This window comes from Cervus elaphus, chromosome X (genome assembly GCF_910594005.1).
Source record: "Cervus elaphus chromosome X, mCerEla1.1, whole genome shotgun sequence".
In the NCBI taxonomy this organism is placed as follows: Eukaryota; Metazoa; Chordata; class Mammalia; order Artiodactyla; family Cervidae; genus Cervus; species Cervus elaphus.
This window is the reverse complement of record NC_057848.1, coordinates 26,887,422-26,905,327: the sequence shown is the minus strand read 5'-3', so window position 1 is coordinate 26,905,327 and position 17,906 is coordinate 26,887,422. Positions and strand designations below refer to the sequence as shown.

The 17,906-nt window shown below is 48.5% G+C and overlaps 1 protein-coding gene across 3 annotated transcripts; it reads right to left on the bottom strand.

The window, feature by feature from the left end:
* Nucleotides 1-8,192: 8,192 nt before the first annotated feature.
* On the bottom strand, nt 8,193-9,347 carry LOC122689921 (EKC/KEOPS complex subunit LAGE3-like). Of its 3 annotated transcripts, none has more exons than XM_043896749.1 (3): nt 9,020-9,347; nt 8,563-8,691; nt 8,193-8,380 (listed from the first exon to the last, which is right to left on the bottom strand). In XM_043896749.1, exons 1-3 carry the CDS (start codon nt 9,286-9,288, stop codon nt 8,260-8,262), a joined length of 519 nt encoding a protein of 172 aa, XP_043752684.1. In that variant the 5' UTR covers nt 9,289-9,347; the 3' UTR covers nt 8,193-8,259. The 3 variants fall into 3 exon arrangements, with proteins under 3 accessions (XP_043752684.1, XP_043752686.1, XP_043752683.1); XM_043896751.1 differs by having other exon boundaries at nt 8,520-8,691; nt 9,020-9,344; XM_043896748.1 differs by having other exon boundaries at nt 8,193-8,383; nt 9,020-9,343.
* Nucleotides 9,348-17,906: the final 8,559 nt, after the last annotated feature.

Below are 17,906 nucleotides of genomic sequence, written 5' to 3'. Positions count from 1 at the left end.
CGGCTAGCAGCACCACCCAGCACACCTTGGCTGCCCCGTGCTGTGCCCGCTGCAGAGGCCATGGTACCTGTGTCTTCATCGGTTGCCCTTGTGGCTCCTCCACTGTGTGCCTGGGACTCCACCTTGAACCCCTCTCCCCCTCCCTCTGTGGTGGGAAAGACTGAACCTTCCCTACAGATCCCAGCCCTGTAGTGCAACCTGCAACTCAGCATCAGCAGAGCGTCTGCGCACACACACCCTGGTCCTGCCTCACGATTGGTTCCCACCAACCACTGGTTCCCGGGATGACTGCAGGCTCTTGGGCAGTGGGAGCCCCCTGCTGAAACTTCATGCATTCACGTGCTATGTTGCCCCAATGCACGTGTGCAGGCACACACCCACGTGGTCTGGGCCCTCTGTGTCAGCCCTGCCTTGGTCTTGGAGACCTAGTAAACGGCTCAACCATGAGGCCTCTGGGTAGTGCTCCACCCTTTTGTGTGGGGGAGCTCCTCAGTGCACATGCTCAAACAGATCCTGCCCCACTCCTCAGGGCACGTGACTGTTTCCACCCCAAGTCTGCAAACCCCAAGTGAGCCCCAGTCTCTGTGCACCTCCAAGTCTGTGCTGCTGCCAGCCTGGCGTTGCTCACAGGTGACCATCCTGCTGAGTGCAGGTCCTTGTCATCGACTGCCAGAAGGGAGTTGGGCACCTCTGGGTCAGTGCCGGTCTATCCCTCTGGTGTCTCACACATAGTTCACATGCGTGTATGAGTGTCTGTGTGCGTGAGCGCATGAGCAGGTGCATGCACATGGGCGTGTGTATGGGTGTGTTTGTGAGAGCAAGCACATGCCCAGATTCATGCACATAGGTGTGTGTATCTGTCTGTATCTGTGTGTGCGCCCAAGAGAGTGCCCTTACACAGGTGCCTGCCCATCGACGTGTGCGTGGGTATGTTTCAGAGAGAGAGCACATGCACAGATTCGTGTGACTGTGTGTGGAGGTGTTTGCACATGGGCATGTATGTGTGGTCACGACAGAGCGTGTGATCAGGTGCATGCACATGGGTGTGTCCTTGTGTGCATTTGTGTGTGTGTGTGTGCATCAAAGAGAGCATGGTTGGGATGCATTCACATGGGCATATGTGTCTGCGTGCATGCTTGAAAGGTGCCTTCACATGGGAGTGGGTATGCCTGGCCCTGGAGGCATGATACAGGGATGCAGAGCATACTGTGCTTGCCCACCTGGGGAGGGAAGCGGGGACTGCTGTTGGACTCACTGGGGATGGCATGGGGCTGGGCCGCCTGGGGCTCCAGGCACACACACTGCAGGAACCCCAGGCTGGGGACTTGCACCAGGCACCCCCAGAAGCACCAGTGGGACCGGCTGGACTCAAGGGCTGAGGGAAGGGCAATGTCCTCCAGGATAGCCCCAGTCTCTTGGCCCTCTGCTGGCACAATTCTCATGGGCTTTCCCTTCCCAGGTACAAAGTCTCGTGGCTCTCTGGAGGGCTGGAGGTGCCAGGGGCTCTCAACTGGGAGGTGACCCTGTGTCTGCTGGCCTGCTGGGTGCTGGTCTACTTCTGTGTCTGGAAAGGGGTCAAGTCAACAGACATGGTACAGCCGGGAGGTGATGATGGGGTTAGGGCACCACTGCCTGGGAGGTGGTGTGCATCTGTCAGGGACCACTAATGCCTCGGGAGGTGACTGGATCAGGGCCACTGCCCAAGGAGGGGACAGGTACTTCAATCAGTCTGTTGGATCCTCGCCCCCTGGCTGGATAGGCCTCTCAAGGGCCATCCAAATCCAAGGCCAGCAGCCTTCCCCCACCCCCAGTGGAGGGATTAGATTTTCCTCCATTATCATGTTAGCTGTAGGAGTTTTGTAGATTACCTTGATCAGATTAAGAAAGTCTGTTTGTAGTCCTAGTTTTCTGACAGTTTTTATCATAGTGGTTGTTGAATATTATCAAATGCTTTTATGGCATCTATCGAAATGATAATATGGTTTTTCTCCTGTGTTTGCTTAATATGATGAATAACACTTGTGGATGATTTTTTAATGCATAACCAATCTTTCATTCTTGGGATAGATCTCATTTGGTCATAATGCTTTATATATTGCTGGATTAAATTTGCTAACATTTCATTTTTTGTGCTTAACTTAATGAGGATAGTGGTCTATGGTTTTCTTTTCCTGCAATCTCTTCATCTGGTTTTGGTATTATGTAAGGCTGGCCTCATAAGATGATTTGAAAAGTGTTTCCCCTCCTCTCCTTTCTGAAAGAATTTGTATGGGGTTGGTGATATTTCTCCTTTATGTATTTCATAGCATTCACTAGTTAAGTCACATGGGCCTGGAGTTTTCTGTTCCATATCTTTGATAGATTTAGGGATATTTAGGTTTTCCACTTTCTTCTTGAGTTAGTTTTGGCAATTTGTGTCATTCAAGGAATTTGATAATTTCATCTAAATCGGCAAATTTATTCACAAACCTTGTTCCTAATGTGTTGTGCTTACTGGCTCAGCCTGTCTGACACTCTGTGACCCCATGGACTGTAGCCTGCCAGGCTCCTCTGTCCACAGGGATTCTCCAGGCAAAGATACTGGAGTGGGTTCCCATGCCCTCCTCCAGGGAATCTTCCCAACCCAGAGATTGGACTCAGGTCTCCTGCATTGCAGGCGGATTCTTTACCATCTGAGCCACCAGGGAAGCTCAGGAGTACTGGAGTGGGTAGCCTATCCCTTCTCCAGGGGATCTTCCCAACCCAGGAATGGAACTGGGGTCTCCTGCATTGCCGGTGGATTCTTTACCAGCTGAGCTACCAGGAAAGCCCTTAAACCACCTAGTCTGTGGTATTTCATTATTATTTTATCATGTCAGGCTAAGCTGCCAAATGGGCTTCCAGGTGGCTCAGTGTTAAAATAAAGTATCTCCCTGCCAAGCAGGAAGTGGGAGTTGGATCCCTGGGTCAGGAAGATCCCCTGAAGAAGGGAATGTCAACCCACTCCATTATCCTTGCCTGGAAAACCCCACGGACATGCACAGAGGAGCCTGGTGGGCTATAGTTCATGGGGTTGCAAAAGAGCTGGGCACAAATTAGAGACTAAACAACAAGCTGACAAATACAGGATAGGAAGTAAGAAAATGGACACTTTCATGCCCAATTGTTTGGAGTCAAATAGAAGCAACCTTTTTGGAGGGCAATTTGGTAACATGTATAAAACATTTTAAAAAGAGATTACTTTTTGACCCAACAATGCTCCTTCTTAAATCAGAATCATTGAACATAATGTGTTGGTGGTAGTGGTGTCGTTACTCAGGCATGTCCAACTCTTGTGATCCCATGGACTGTAGCCCACCAGCCTCCTCTGTCTATGGGATTTACTCCAATTTACTGAATATTTACTCAGTGAAGATGCATATTTACTTTCTTTCAATTTTAACACTGTGCCACTTCCCAGGTGGCACAGTGGTAAAGAATCTGCCTGCCAATGCAGGGGACGCGGGCTTGGTCCCTAGGTCAGGAAGATCCCCTGGAGGAAGAAATGGCAACCCACTCGAGTATTCTTACCTGGAAAATTCCATGGACTTAGGAGTCTGGCAGGCTATAATCCATGGGGTTACAGAGAGTGGTACACAACTGAGTGACTGAGCACACCTTATCTGCAGATAACCTGATCATACATGTAGAAAATACAGTGTAATTCACAGAACTACTAAAACTATCAGCAAATCTGGTGATGTTGCAGGAAACACTAGATATTTGAGGGTGCTAACTCCTTCCCCAAATACTGAACTAATTGTCCCTAAGCTTTTCTACATTGCTCTAAAACAAGGTCTGTAGGCCATAAAGTTACAGATCTAGTGTTTCCGAGTTGTTTGATCTTCTGCAAGCCAAGCTTTTTTACTTTGGGAAGAATCAGACCTACTGATAAAATGTGGTGGGCAAACTAGAATTCTGGTGGGAGGGCATACTTTTGAGTATCAGCCACCTACTGTAGACCAATAGCCTTAAAAATAAATAGAAATGTGAATTTTTAACTCCGTACTTCTACCCTTTGGAATCTATCTTGAGGAAATAACCAGTCATGCAAAGACTTATGCAGAAGATTTCTATGGAATCATTAATAAGGAAAAATGGAAACATATTAAATGTTTAACACTTATAGTACTTCTTTTATGTATCCAAGTATATGTTTTTGAAGAAATTTTAGAAAGAGAAAAATGCTTACACGTTAAATAAAAATAATTTGAGGAAAAATTAATCCTGAACATGCAACAATTACATTATTGTTATATATGAAGTGACAGTCTCTCAGTTGTGTCCGACACTGCGACCGCATGGACTATACAATCCATGGAATTCTTCAGGCCAGAATGCTGGAGTGAATATCCTTTCCCTGCTCAGGGGATCTTCCCAACCCAGGGATCGAACCCGGGTATCCTGCATTGCATGCGTATTCTTTACCACCTGAGCCATATAAATGCCAGTATAAAACTAAGAAAATATTCCAAAGTACTGACCACAGTTAATGCTGAATGAGAAGTCACAATACATTTTAATTTTCTCTCATTTCTTAAATTGTCTTCAGTTACACTGTACTACTAGACTATCTGAAGCCCAGACCCTTCCCTTGAAACCAAGGACAAAGGCAAGAAACTGTGGAGGTGCAGTATTTGAAAATATATTCAGACACAGAATGATACTTCAGCTTTATTTTATGCTACAAGAAATATTGAAACACCCTTCTCCTCCAGCCAGAGGAAAACAACAGGGCCAAGAGTGCCCAAAGGCCAATATAGGCAGTTAGGCCCCCTTAAATAAATCAGCAACCAGTGTAGGAATCAATGCCCTGGGGAAGGATGCACTGCCTAGGTTAATCTTAGGTGCTCTTTCTTGGCCTAGGATTAGGGATAACCAGGGACACAAAGTACCCTGTAATTGGTTGGTTGATCCCAACCAACAGGAAAAGCTGCCTGAGATAGGAGATGATAGAAATTCGGAGGTGGCCACCGTTTTCAGCAGTCAGCTGGCTAAAAGGGAGGGAAAAAGAAAATCAAATTAAATGTGGGAACTGTTCCTCTAATTCTCTCTGCCCCCTCAGCTGGTGACAGGCTCAGTGCACATATCTACATCCTTAGACTTCCCCTTTCAGGGGTCTCCAGTTGACTATTAGAATGACCCCAGACACCTGCCACCCACCCAGGCCCCTTTGCAAGCTAACATTGCCAGGATATTGCCGTTCACTGTGAGCTCCTTCCTTACTGCCCTGTGGTAGGGCTGGGTGTGTGGGCTCAGGGACTAGCGGGCCATCTCTGCCTCCATGGGTGACAGGAAGAGCACTATGTTGGAGCTGGTGGCGGCGAGGTTAAGGGACCATCTCACGCCAACCTTGCCTGTGCCTCAGGCCTATTCTTCATTTGGAGGCCTTCTGAAGGGAACTCTTCTGTTTCCTTCTGGCAGTTCTCACTTGTCTCCATCCCCACTCCAAGTCTGCTCCCAGCCCTTCCAGTCCCTCAGGCCATCTCCCCTCTCCATCTCTCCCTGCCACCCCTGACCCATACCCACTGAGGCCAGACCCTCCAGCCGTCTTCTTGGTCTCCCTCCCTGCAGCCTTTCCTATCCCCAGGCTGACCACTTTCTCTCCATTCCAATGTCTATAGTAGGCCCGTTCGTCCCTGGTCCAACCCCTCGCCTCTATTCAAGTAGGATACAAACTGAGAAGGTGGCTTCTTGGCCTTCCGGCCACGGGTGGCACATGCCCACCAAGTCCCAATGCAGAATGTCCACCAGGCCACGGACCAACGTGCCCTCCTGGCCCCAGGGTGGTGTACCACCAGGCCCTGGTGCCACATGTCCACCTGGCCAAGGCATGGCCTGTCCGTCCAAGCCCGACAAGGCGTCTTCGCCAGGTCCTGGAGTGTGAGGTACCTGCACCAGCTCTGGGGCTCCAGCCGAGGCTGCACCTGCTTCTCCCATTCCTGTGAGGCCCTGGTGCCCTTCAGGGCCATTTGGGTCACCAGGTTCATCAGCACCTCTTGCCACGCCACCTCTGCTGGCACCTGGGCCTGCGGCCTCCAGAACCACTCATGCTGCAGTTCAGCCCACCAAGGCCAGCTAGACTGTCTGAGGGGCTGAGGCACCCAAAGGAAACCATGCCCCTGGGCGGGTGACATTACTATGGGGGCCGAGAACACCTATTCAATCAGGCTCTGACAGCAGTCTCTGGATGGCCCTCCAAGGTGGTTATGAGCACATGACTGTTTCCCACCAAACGTGGAAACACCAAGTGAGCCCCTTCACCTTACACCTCTGCTGCCATGTTCACAGGTGACCAGCCTACTGACTTCAACTTCTGGAAGGGAGTCAAGCACCAGGGCTAGGCCAGGTCTGTCCCATTCGTCTCCCACATGTAGGTCAAGTCTGTGTCCTTGTCTGTGCATGTGGGCATGTGCAGGTGCATGCACATGGGAGTGCGCTGGGACCCGTCCCTGGAGTCCTGAGACCAAGGATGCAGAGTTGGCTGTTCCTGCCAACCTGGAGAGGGAAGTGGGGACTACTGTTGGGCCTACTGGGGAAGGCATGGGGCAGGGCCGCCTGGTGGTCTGGGCACAGAGACTGCAGGAACTCCAGGCTGTGGGCATGCCCTGGGCCCCTCAGAAGCACCAGAGGAACCAGCTAGACTCAAGGGCAGAGGGAAGGGCCATGTTGCCCTGGACACCCGCAGTGTCTTGCCCTCTGCTGGCACAACTTTCATGGCCTTTCCCTCCCCAGGAACAATGTCGTAAGGCTGTCCGGAGGGCTGGAGGTACTGGGGGACCTCAACTGGGAGGTGATCCTGTGTCTGCTGGCCTGCTGGGTGCTGGTCTACTTCTGTGTCTGAAAGGGGTTCAAGTCAACAGGCAAGGTACAGCCAGGGGAGACCCCGGGGCTGGGGCAGCACTGCCTGGGCATTGGGTTCATTTGCCAGGGACCACTGGTGCCACGGGAGGTGACTGCATCAGGGATTGTACTTCAATCTGGCCCCTGAGCCCCACCCCCTGGCAGGAGAGTCCTCTCGGCCCTCCAAATCCAAGGCCAGCAGCCTTCCCCACCCCCACTGGAGGGGAAGAGGCACCAGCTATGGCTGACCGTTTCCTGTGTGTGGGGCATCCCTGTCCCACCTTCCCACCCTCCAAGTTTCTGTTGATTCTGGCCCCCAGTCAGTTTTAGGGTGTGCAAAGACCTGCTCTACTGCCTGTGTCTGTTCGCTGCTCTGTGGCCAAGAGGACCTCAGTGGGGTGCCTGGACATGTCAATGTATGGCAAAACCAATACAATATTGTAAAGTAATTAGCCTCCAATTAAAATAAATAAATTTATATTAAAAATGAAAAGATAATTTAAAAAAGAAGTAAACATTTAGGTCAGTATTTCTAATTCTTGGAATACATTAATACTTTTAAGAAATAACCATTAATGGAAAGATATATAAATTCCACTAAATCATTAACCATAGTAATGGAAAAAGTGCAAACAACTTAAATGTTCCATAATTACATTCTTATTTTTTTTTTATTTAAAGACCCAATCTTAATTTTTTGGCCATGCCACATGACATGTGGGATCTTAGGTCTGCTGCCAGGGATTGAACCTGCAGCCCTTACGCTGGAAGTGCAGAGTCTTATCCACTGGACTGCCTGGGAAGTCCCAATAATTACATTATGATGCATCTTCTATCTATTCAATAACACATTTCTGAGGAGATTTTAGAAAGTGCAAAAGCTAGTACACTAAATTAAAAAATTTAGGAAAAAATTTTTTTTTAGGAAAAAATTTAAAGCTAAACTTTATAACTTCTACATCACATGCTGTTATACATTTAATGTGCAAGTACAACCAGAAAATATTAAGTGTTGACAGTATTTAGTGCTGAATATAGGGCTCGATTTTCATTTTCCAAAATTGTTTTCAATGCCCTTGTAATTGAATTCAAATATCTGAATTTCAGAACCTTCCCTCTAACACAAGAACAAAGATAAAAAGTGTTTTTAAAATCCAGAAGCGCATTAGCTGAAAAGAAACTGGGGCGCAAAACGTGACTTAGCTTTATTTTCTGCTGTAATAAACACTGAAGCATCCCACTCCTCAAGCAGCAGGGAAACAAAACAAGTGAACCAAGAGACCAAAGGCCAGTACAGGCAAAAACTTACACTCAAATAACAAAGTGGCAATGACTCTTAGGTTGAATTCCCTATGCCCGCTGAGTAGGGGACACAAGGTTAGGCCTCAGCCCCTCTCCTCAGCTTAGGCTTCGGCGAGGTGGGAGCCCAAGGCTCCGAATGTTCCGAATCACCAGGGAAAGCTGATCGAGGAATGGGTTCATGGAAAGTCGGATGAAAGCAAGGTCTTCAGCAGTCCATCTACTAAAAGCAGGGAAAAGAAAATCAGGTGAAAGGGAAGATTGCTCCTGTAGGTCCACGGTACCAGCCCCCCTCCTTAGACCAAGCCCCTCAGTGTCTCCATCACAGCATGATTAAGAGGGAGCTCAGACCACAGCACCTGCCACCCCCAACTCCCCAAGGCAAACTCGTCTGGAACTGACACAAGCAGGTCACTGCCATTCACTGCAAATTCCTTCCGAATCAATCCTTGGTGGCGTTGGGCATCTGGGAGCAGAGATCTGCGAGCCATGTCTGCCTCCAGGGGCGACTGGAAAGGCACTCTGAGTGTGCTGGGAGAGACACGGTTAAGGCACCGTCCATTACTGCATCTGCTGATATCTCGGGCTTCCTCACACCTAAGAGGCCCGTTTTCACCCCAGGATGCCCATGCTCCCGACCACAACCTGTGACCACCCTGAGCTGCCTCCCTAATCCTTCGGTCCATCTTCCCCCTCCCTCCAGGCTCCTCGGGCCTTGACAACTCCCTTTCCGACCAGGGTGCCCACTCCTGCTGCTCCGGGTCGCCCATGCTCCCTTCTATCCCTTCTTCAGGCTGCCGGCAAGTTTCCCACCACCATACCACTGACCGTGCCCAGGGAGGCTCCATGAAAAGGATACAGCACCACCTGTCCACGTCTAGGCCTTACAGCCAAGGGCGCTACATCTCCAGCAGGTCCTAGGCCACCTGGTGCCCGCTCACCCCGGGGACGAGCTACAGCAGCTTCCATCGCCGCTCTTCCTCTGCCAGGCCCACCCCGGCCTTCTGGGGCCCGGTGACCATCCTCACCTTCAGCCCTGCCTGAACCACTCTGGGAAGCAGGTGTTCTGGAGCTATGCTGGTCATCTCGGCCCTCTGCACCACCTGCGCCACCACCCGACGCCTGCATGGCTGCCGCGCGTCTCCCTCAGACGGAAAATAAGGGGCGGAGAGATTGGGCCCCTCACGAAGTCCCTCCCCTTCTGCGCAAGTACGCCAAAATTGCGCCTGCGCACACACCCCAGCCACCCACGGGCTGCTATGGAGACCCCGTGAGGCTGGAGGGACTCAGCTCCCTCACAATGCCACGCTCCTTTCAGGTGCCCCCGATGCGCCTGCGCACACGGGTCCCTCCAGTGCCGGCTCAGACAGCGTGGAAGAGACCCCGCCAAGTGTCCACAGAGACACCACTGAGACACAAATGCCAACTTTCCAGTTTCAAGGCCTAAAGCTAGTTCCACAATGCAACTTTGATTTCTCCAACGTATGCCACAGAAGGGTCTCACTGGACTAAGGTGGGAGTCGAGAGCTAGGGGCCAAGCCACACGACCCACCACCGTCCCCTCTCTGCCCACTCCACATCATACCTGTGCTCTTTGACCATAGTGATAGCCAGCACTTCCTGTGGTCCATGCGTTATTTCAGGTGCTTTCATGTGTTCGTCCATCACGTCAGTTTTCAGACAGTATTTCCATGGCTCAGGCCTCCCTTGTGGCTCAGCTGGTAAAGAATCTGCCTGCAGTGTGGGAGACCTGGGTTTGATCTCTGGGTTGGGAAGATCCTCTGGAGAAGGGAAAGGCTACCCACTCCAGTATTCTGGCTTAGAGAATTCCATGGACTGTATAGTCCATGGGGTTGCAAAGAGTTGGATACGACTGAGCGACTCTCACTTCACTACACTTCATATAGTGAGAAAATATTCCAAAATTAATACTGAATGGCAGTACACTACTATCTTATTCTCCTGCTTCTTAAATTGTCTTCACTAATGTTGTACACCTTGAATATCTGGATCTCAGAACCTCCCCTCCAACCAGAAGACAAATACAGTATTAGGAAGTGCAGAATCTAAAACTAAAGTCAGAGATAGCACAGTAGCTCAGTTTTATTTTCTGCAGTTAACAATCACCAAAGAAGCTATGTGGACCCCGAGCCCCCAAGCAGCAGCACAGGCACAAGATGAAGCCCAATCCACCTACTGCAGAAATAAATGCCCTTGGGAAGGACACTTGAGGCTAGGGCACATAGGCTAGATTTAAACCTGACTTTCGTGCAGAGGCTTAGTAAAAAGGGTGGGGGGGGGCACATAGTGCTGCAAGGTCCGCATCACTAGGGAAATCTTCTGCAGACAGAGGAGGATGGACGTCTGGAGCAGGCCATGGTCTTCAGCACTCAATTGGCTAAAAGGGAGGGAAAATGAAATTCAGGTTCCCGATGAGAAGGCGGAAGAGGAGCATGTCTTTCCTCTGTCCCGGCACACTGACAAACCCAGAGCACCACATTTCTCCTTTAGGCTTAACCCTCCATTATGGCTCCTCCTGGGCCAAGACTGGCGCTGGCCACTGGCCACTGCCCAGCACCACCTCCCCAGCCGGGGCCCCAGCCCCGTTTAGAACTGACAGAACCAACTGGCAGCCATTAACATTGAGCTCCTTCTAAACTGGCACTCACAGTTGAGTACTTTGAGATAGGAAGTTGTGGGCCATTTTTGCCTGAGCAAGCAATTAGAAAGGTACGGTGAGGCTGCTGGTGGAGATATGGTTAAGGCACCATCCACATTTCTCATTTTGCCTGTCTGTCAGGCTCCATGCTCATGGTGATCTACCTTCTCCCACAAGGCCTTCGCCGGACACCCTGGATATCACCGCCTCGACCCTCTGGATCCCTTCAGGTTGCTTTTCTTCATCACCATCCCCTGGCAGCCAGACCAGCCCCGACCCATACCCTCCAGCCTCCCAGAGTACCCTCCACCTACACTTTAGGCCCCGCCAACTGCAATCCCCCAAACCACCCCTAGTCCACACCCAAACCCCTGCGACTGAGGCTCCTGGAATAGGACACAACTGAAGGGGTCCGTTACTCAGAACTCCGGCTCCGGGTGCAGTGTCTCTTCCACACCCTGATGCATGGAGCGACCCCAGGATCTACAGAATGTCACCGGCTGCGCCATGTGACTTTCCTGCAGTGCTGGGGCCTCTGGGATCACTTGGGTTTCCAGGGTTTCCAGGGACTGTAGGACTGACGGTGTCACCGGGGCCAGCTGGGTTGCCAGGGCCATCGCCGCCACCATCACCACCGGGTACACCTTGGCTGACATGTGCCATGCCCGCTACAAAGCCCATGGCACCTGCGTCTTCATCGGCTGCCCTCATGGCTCCACCACCATGTGCCTCGGACTCCATCTTGAACCCCCTCTCCCTCCCTGTGCGTCAGGAAAGACTGAACCCTCCCTATAGAACCCAGCTCTGTAGTGCGACCTGCAACTCAGCATCGGCAGAGCACCTGCACAAACACACCCTGGTCCTGCCTCACGATTGGTTCCCACCAACCATTGGATCCCACGGTGGCTGCAGTCTCTCAGGCAATAGGCACTCCCTGCAGAAGCTTCACGCGTTCAGGTGCCGTGTCGCTCCAGTGAGCCTGCACAGACATACCCACGTGGTCTGGTCCCTCTAAGTCAGCCCTGTCTCAGGCTCGGAAACCTGGTAAATGGCTTAGCCAGGAGGCCTCTAGGTGGCGCTCCACCCTTTAGTGTGTCCGCAGCTCCTCAGTGCACATGCTCAAACAGACCCTACCCAGCTCCTCAGGGCGCGTGCCTGTTTCGGGTCCAAGCCTGCAAACCCCAAGTGAGCCCCGGTCCCTGTGCACCTCCAAGACTGCACTGCTGCCAACCTGGCCATGCTCACAGGTGAGCATCCTGCTGAGCCCAGGTCATTATCTTTGACTTCTGGAGGGGAGTCGGGAACCCCTGGGTCAGACCTGGTCTGTCCCTCTGGTGTCCCGCACATAGCTCACATGTGTGTGTGTGTGCATGCGTGTGTGTGCATGTGTGTCCATGTGCACGTGGGCAAGTGCATGCACATGGGCATCTGCTCTGCATGTCTGTGTGTCTGTGTGTGCCCGAGAGAGAGAGTGCCTGTGCACAGGTGCTAGCCCATGTGCGTATATGTGTGTGTGAGAAAATGGGTGTGCAGAGGTGCACGCACATAGGTCTGTGCATGTGTGTTTGTGGAGATGCTTGCAAACGGGCGTTCACATGTGCATGTGTGTGAAAGAGAGCATGTGGTTAGGTGCATGCACGTGGATGTGTGTGTGTGTGTGTGTGTGTGTGTATGTGAAAGAGAGCACGAGTCAGAGGCATGCACACTGGCATCTGTGTGCTTGTGTTCATGTGCAGGTGCCTTTGCATGGTGGTGCATGGGGACCCAGTCCTGGAGTCTAGAGAATAGGAATGTGGAGTGTGCTGTGCTTGCCTGCCTGGGGAGAAAATCCGGGACTGTTCTTGAACTCACTGGGGATGGCATGGGGCTGGGCCACCTGGGGACTGAAGTGGGGACTGCTGTTGAACTCACTGGGGATGGCATGGGGCAGGGCCACCTGGGGCTCCAGGCACACAGACTGCAGGGACTCCAAGCTGGGAACTAACAACAGGCCCCTCAGAAGCACCGGCTGGACCAGCTGCACTCAAGGGCTGCTGGAAGGGCAATGTCCCCCATCACACTCCCAGTCCCTTGGCCTCTGCTGGCACAAAACTCATGGGCTTTCCCTCTCCAGGATCAAAGTCTTGTGGCTCTCCAGAGGGCTGGAGCTGCTGGGGATCCTCAACTGGGAGGTGACCCTGGGTCTGCTGGCCTGCTGGGTGCTGGTCTGGAAAGGGGTCAAATCAACCCACACATTACAGCCAGGGTTGATGACGGGGCTGGGGCACCACTGCCTGGGAGGTGGAACCACTGGTGCCACGGGAGGTGACTGGATCAGGGCTACTGCCCAAGGAGGGGACAGATAATTCAATCAGGCCCCTTGATCCCCACCCCCTGGCTGGATAGGCCTCTCCACGTACCTTTGAATCCAAGGCCAGCAGCCTTCCCCCACCCCCAGTGGAGGGATTAGATTTTCCTCCATTATCATGTTAGCTGTAGGAGTTTTGTAGATTACCTTGATCAGATTAAGAAAGTCTGTTTGTAGTCCTATTTTTCTGACAGTTTTTATCATAGTGGTTGTTGAATATTATCAAATGCTTTTATGGCATCTATTGAAATGATAATATGGTTTTTCTCCTGTGTTTGCTTAATATGATGAATAACACTGGTTGATTATTTTTTAATGCATAACCAATCTTTCATTCTTGGAATAGATCTCATTTGGTCATAATGCTTTATATATTGCTGGATTAAATTTGCTAACATTTCATTTTTGTGCTTAACTTAATGAGGATAGTGGTCTATGGTTTTCTTTTCCTGCAATCTCTTCATCTGGTTTTGGTATTTTGTAAGGCTGGCCTCATAAGATGATTTGAGAAGCGTTTCCCCTCCTCTCCTTTCTGAAAGAATTTGTATGGGGTTGGTGATATTTCTCCTTTACATATTTCATAGCATTCACTAGTTAAGTCACTTGGGCCTGGAGTTTTCTGTTCCATATCTTTGATAGATTTATTCTATATCTTTGATAGATTTAGGAATATTTAGGGTTTTCACTTTCTTCTTGAGTTAGTTTTGGCAATTTGTATCATTCAAGGAATTTCTTAATTTCATCTAAATTGGCAAATTTTTTTCTTGGTTTTCTTTTTTAAAAATTTATTTATTTTAATTGGAGGCTAATTGCCTTACAATATTGTAGTGGTTTTTGCCATACATTGACATGAATCAGCCATGGGTGTACATGTGTCCCCCATCCTGAATCCCCCTCCCACTTCCCTCCCCATCCCATCTTTCAGGGTCATCCCAGTGCACTGGCCCTGAGCGACCTGTCTCATGCATTGAACCTGGACTGGTGATCTATTTCACATGTGGTAATATACATGTTTCAATGCTATTCTCTCAAAGCATTCCACCCTCGCCTTCTCACACAGAGTCCAAAAGCCTATTCTTTATCTTTGGGTCTCTTTTGCTGTCTTGCATATAGGGTCATCATTACCATCTTTCTAAATTCCATATGTATGCATTAATAGACTGTATTGCTGTTTTTCTTTTTGACTTACTTCACTCTGTATAATATACTCCAGTTTCATCCACCTCATTAAAACTGATTCAAATGCATTCTTTTTAATAGCTGAGTAATATTCTATTGTGTATATGTACCACTGCATTCTTGTCCATTCATCTGCCAACCGATATCTAGGTTGCTTGCATGTCCTAGCTATTGTAAACGGTGCTGCGATGAACATTGGGGTACACATGTCTCATTCAATTCTGGTTTCCTCAAATGTGTATGCACAGCAGTAGGATTGCTAGGTCATATGGCAGTTCTATTTCCAGTTTTTTTTTTTTTAAGGAATATCCACACCATTCTACATAGTGGCTGTATTAGTTTGTATCCCCACCAAAAGTGTAGGAGGGTTCCCTTTTCTCTGCATCCTCTCCAGCATTTATTTTCTGAAGATTTTTTGATAGCAGCCATTCTGACTGGTGTGAAATGGTACCTCATTGTGGTTTTGATTTGCATTTCTCTGATAATGAGTGATGTTGAGCATCTTTACATGTGTTTGCTAGCCATCTCTATATCGTCTTTGGAAAAATGTCTGTTTAGTTCTTTGGCCCATTTTTTGATTGGGTCGTTTATTCTTCTGAGATTGAGCTGTATGAGCTGCTTCTATATTTTTTAGATTAATTATTTGTCCATTGCTTTGTTTACTATTATTTTTCCCATTCTGAAGGCTGTCTTTTCACCTTGCTTATAGTTTCTTTTGTTGTGCATAAGCTTTTCAATTTAATTAGGTCCCATTTGTTTATTTTTGCTTTTATTTCCATTGCTCTGGGGGATGAGTCATAGAGGATCCTGCTGTGATTTATTTCAGAGAGTTTGTTTGCTATGTTTTCCTCTAGGAGATATGGTTTCTGGTCTTAAATTTAGATCTTTAATCCAATTTGAGTTTATTTTTGTGTATAGTGTTAAAAAGTGTTCTAGTTTCATTCTTTTATAAGTGGTTGACAGGTTTCCCAGCACCACTTGTTAAAGAGATTGTCTTTTCTCCATTATATATTCTTGCCTCCTTAGTCAAAGATAAGGTGTCTATAGGTGCGTGGGTTTATCTGTCACAATGGCTGAGAAAAAAGGAAAGGGGCAATTTTCCAGGGTGACAGCATACCAGTACCAAGAGAAGGAAAATGGTTGCTGGGTTACAAAACTCATACATGTCCTTGACAGTGGTATACACTTTTCATTAAGTTCAAAATCAATTTCCAATGTTTTAACGGAACAAAACTGGGAAAGATTATTTCTTAATCTAATAGAGCGTGCATGCTCAGTCACTCAGTCATGTTCAACTCTTTGCAACCCCATAGACTGTAAACCACCAGTCTCCTCTGTCCCTGGAATTTTCCAGGCAAGAATGCTGGAGTGGGTTGCCATTTCCTCTCCAAGGAATCTTCTCGACCCAGGGTTTGAAACTGCATCTCTTGCATCTCCTGCGTTAGCAGGCAGACTCTTTACCACTGTGCCACCTGGGAAGCCCATTAATCTAATAGAGCAGACAATTAGTATCCCAAATAAAGAAACGCTTATGTCAGGGACTTCCTTGGTGGTCCAGTGGCTAAGATTCCACACTCCCAATACAGGTGGCCCAGGTTCAATTCCTGGTGAGCCAACTAGATGCCACATGTTGCAACTATTAAATAAGAGCCCACATGCTGCATTGAAGATCCTGCATGTTGCAGCTGAGACCCACACAAATTAAAAAAGTAATACCCACAGTCACATGGTTGGGAGCATACTCTTAAGAACAGGAACATATCATATCCTCACACAGATTCTCAACTTCTTCTGATTTCTTTCTTACTGTTTTGTTGTTTAGTTGCTCAGTTGTATTCTAGTCCACAACACTATGGATTGTAACCCACCAGGATCCTCTGTCCATGTAATTTCCCAGGCAAGAATACTGGATGGGTTGTCCTTTCCCACTCCAGGGGATCTTCCTGAATCAGGGATGGAATCTTAGTCTCTTGCATTGGCAGGTGGGTTCTTTACCACTGAGCCACCAAGGGATAGGCTTACTCCAATTTACTGGATCTTTACTCAGTGAAGATGCACATTTACTTTCTTTCTGTTTTAACAGTGTGCCACTTCCCAGATGGCACAGTGGTAAAGAATCTGCCTGCCAATGCAGATGTGGGCTCGATTCCTAGGTCAGGAAGATCCCCTGGAGGATGACAACCCACTCGAGTGTTCTTACCTGGAAAATTCCATGGACAGAGGAACCTGGCAGGCTATAATCCATGCGGCTGCAAAGAGTCGGACACAACTGAGTGACTGTGCACACCTTATCTGCAGATAACCTGATCATACATGTAGAAAATGCAGTGTAATTCACAGAACTACTAAAACTATCGGCAAATTTGGTGAGGTTGCAGGAAATACTAGACATTGGAGGGAGCTAACTGCTCCCCCAAAGACTTAACTAATTGTCCCCAAACTTTTCTGCATTGATCTGGAACAAGGTCAATAGGCCATAAAGTTAGAGTTCTAGTGTTTCTGAGTTGTTTGATCTTCTGCAAGCTAAGCTTTTTACTTTGGAAGGAATCAGACCTACTGATAAAAGTGGTGGGCAAACTAGAATTCTGGGGGTATGGCACACTTTAGAGTAGCAACTACCTACTGTAGACAAAAAGCCTTAAAAAATCAATAGAAAAGTAATTTTTAACTCAGTACTTCTATCCTTTGGAATCTATCTTGAGGACATAACTGGTCAGGCAAAGACTTATATAGAATTCCACTGAATCATTATTAGGGACAAATGGAAACATATTAAATGTTTAACAAGAGATGGGAATACTAAACCACCTGACCTGCCTCTTGAGAAGCCTGTATGCAGGTCAGGAAGCAACATAACTGGACATGGAACAACTGACTGGTTCCAAATAGGAAAAGGAGTACGTCAAGGCTGTATATTGTCACTTTGCTTTTTTAACTTATATGTAGAGTACATCACGAGGAACGCTGGGCTGGATGAACCGCAATCTGGATTCAAGATTTCCAGGAGAAATATCAATAACTTCAGATATGCAGATGACACCACCCTTTTGGCAGAAACCGAAGAAGAACGAAAGAGCCTCTTGATGAAAGTGAAAGAGGAGAGTGAAAACGTTGCCTTAAAGCTCAACATTCAGAAAACTAAGATCATGGCATCCAGTCCCATCACTTCATGGCAAATAGATGGTGAAACAGTGGAAACAGTGGCTGACTTTATTTTTTTGGGGCTCCAAAATCACTGCAGATGGTGGCTGTAGCCATGAAATTAAAAGAAGCTTACTCCTGGAAGGAAAGTTATGACCAACCTAGACAGCATATTAAAAAGCAGAGACATGACATTGCTTTGCCATCAAAGGTCCATCTAGTCAAGGATATGGTTTTTCCACTAATCATGTATGGACGTGTGAGTTGGACTGTAAAGAAAGCTGAGTGCCAAAGAATTTTTGCTTTTGAACTGTGGTGTTGGAGAGGACTCTTGAGAGTCCCTTGGACTGCAAGGAGATTCAATCAGTCCATGCTAAAGGGGATCAGTCCTGAATATTCATTGGAAGGACTGATGCTGAA

Bases quoted from the DNA above. Each gene is read 5' to 3' on its own strand.
- LOC122689921 (XM_043896748.1), bottom strand. From the start codon at position 9,288: ATGCAGGCGTCGGGTGGTGGCGCAGGTGGTGCAGAGGGCCGAGATGAC. The intron at 8,692-9,019 runs GTATCCTTTTCA...TGTCTCTCCCAG, and splicing joins AGACGTGGACAGGTGGTGCT to CACACTCAGAGTGCCTTTCC. The intron at 8,384-8,562 runs GTCAGTTCCAGA...CCCTGCTTTTAG, and splicing joins AATGGCAGTGACCTGCTTGT to TAGATGGACTGCTGAAGACC.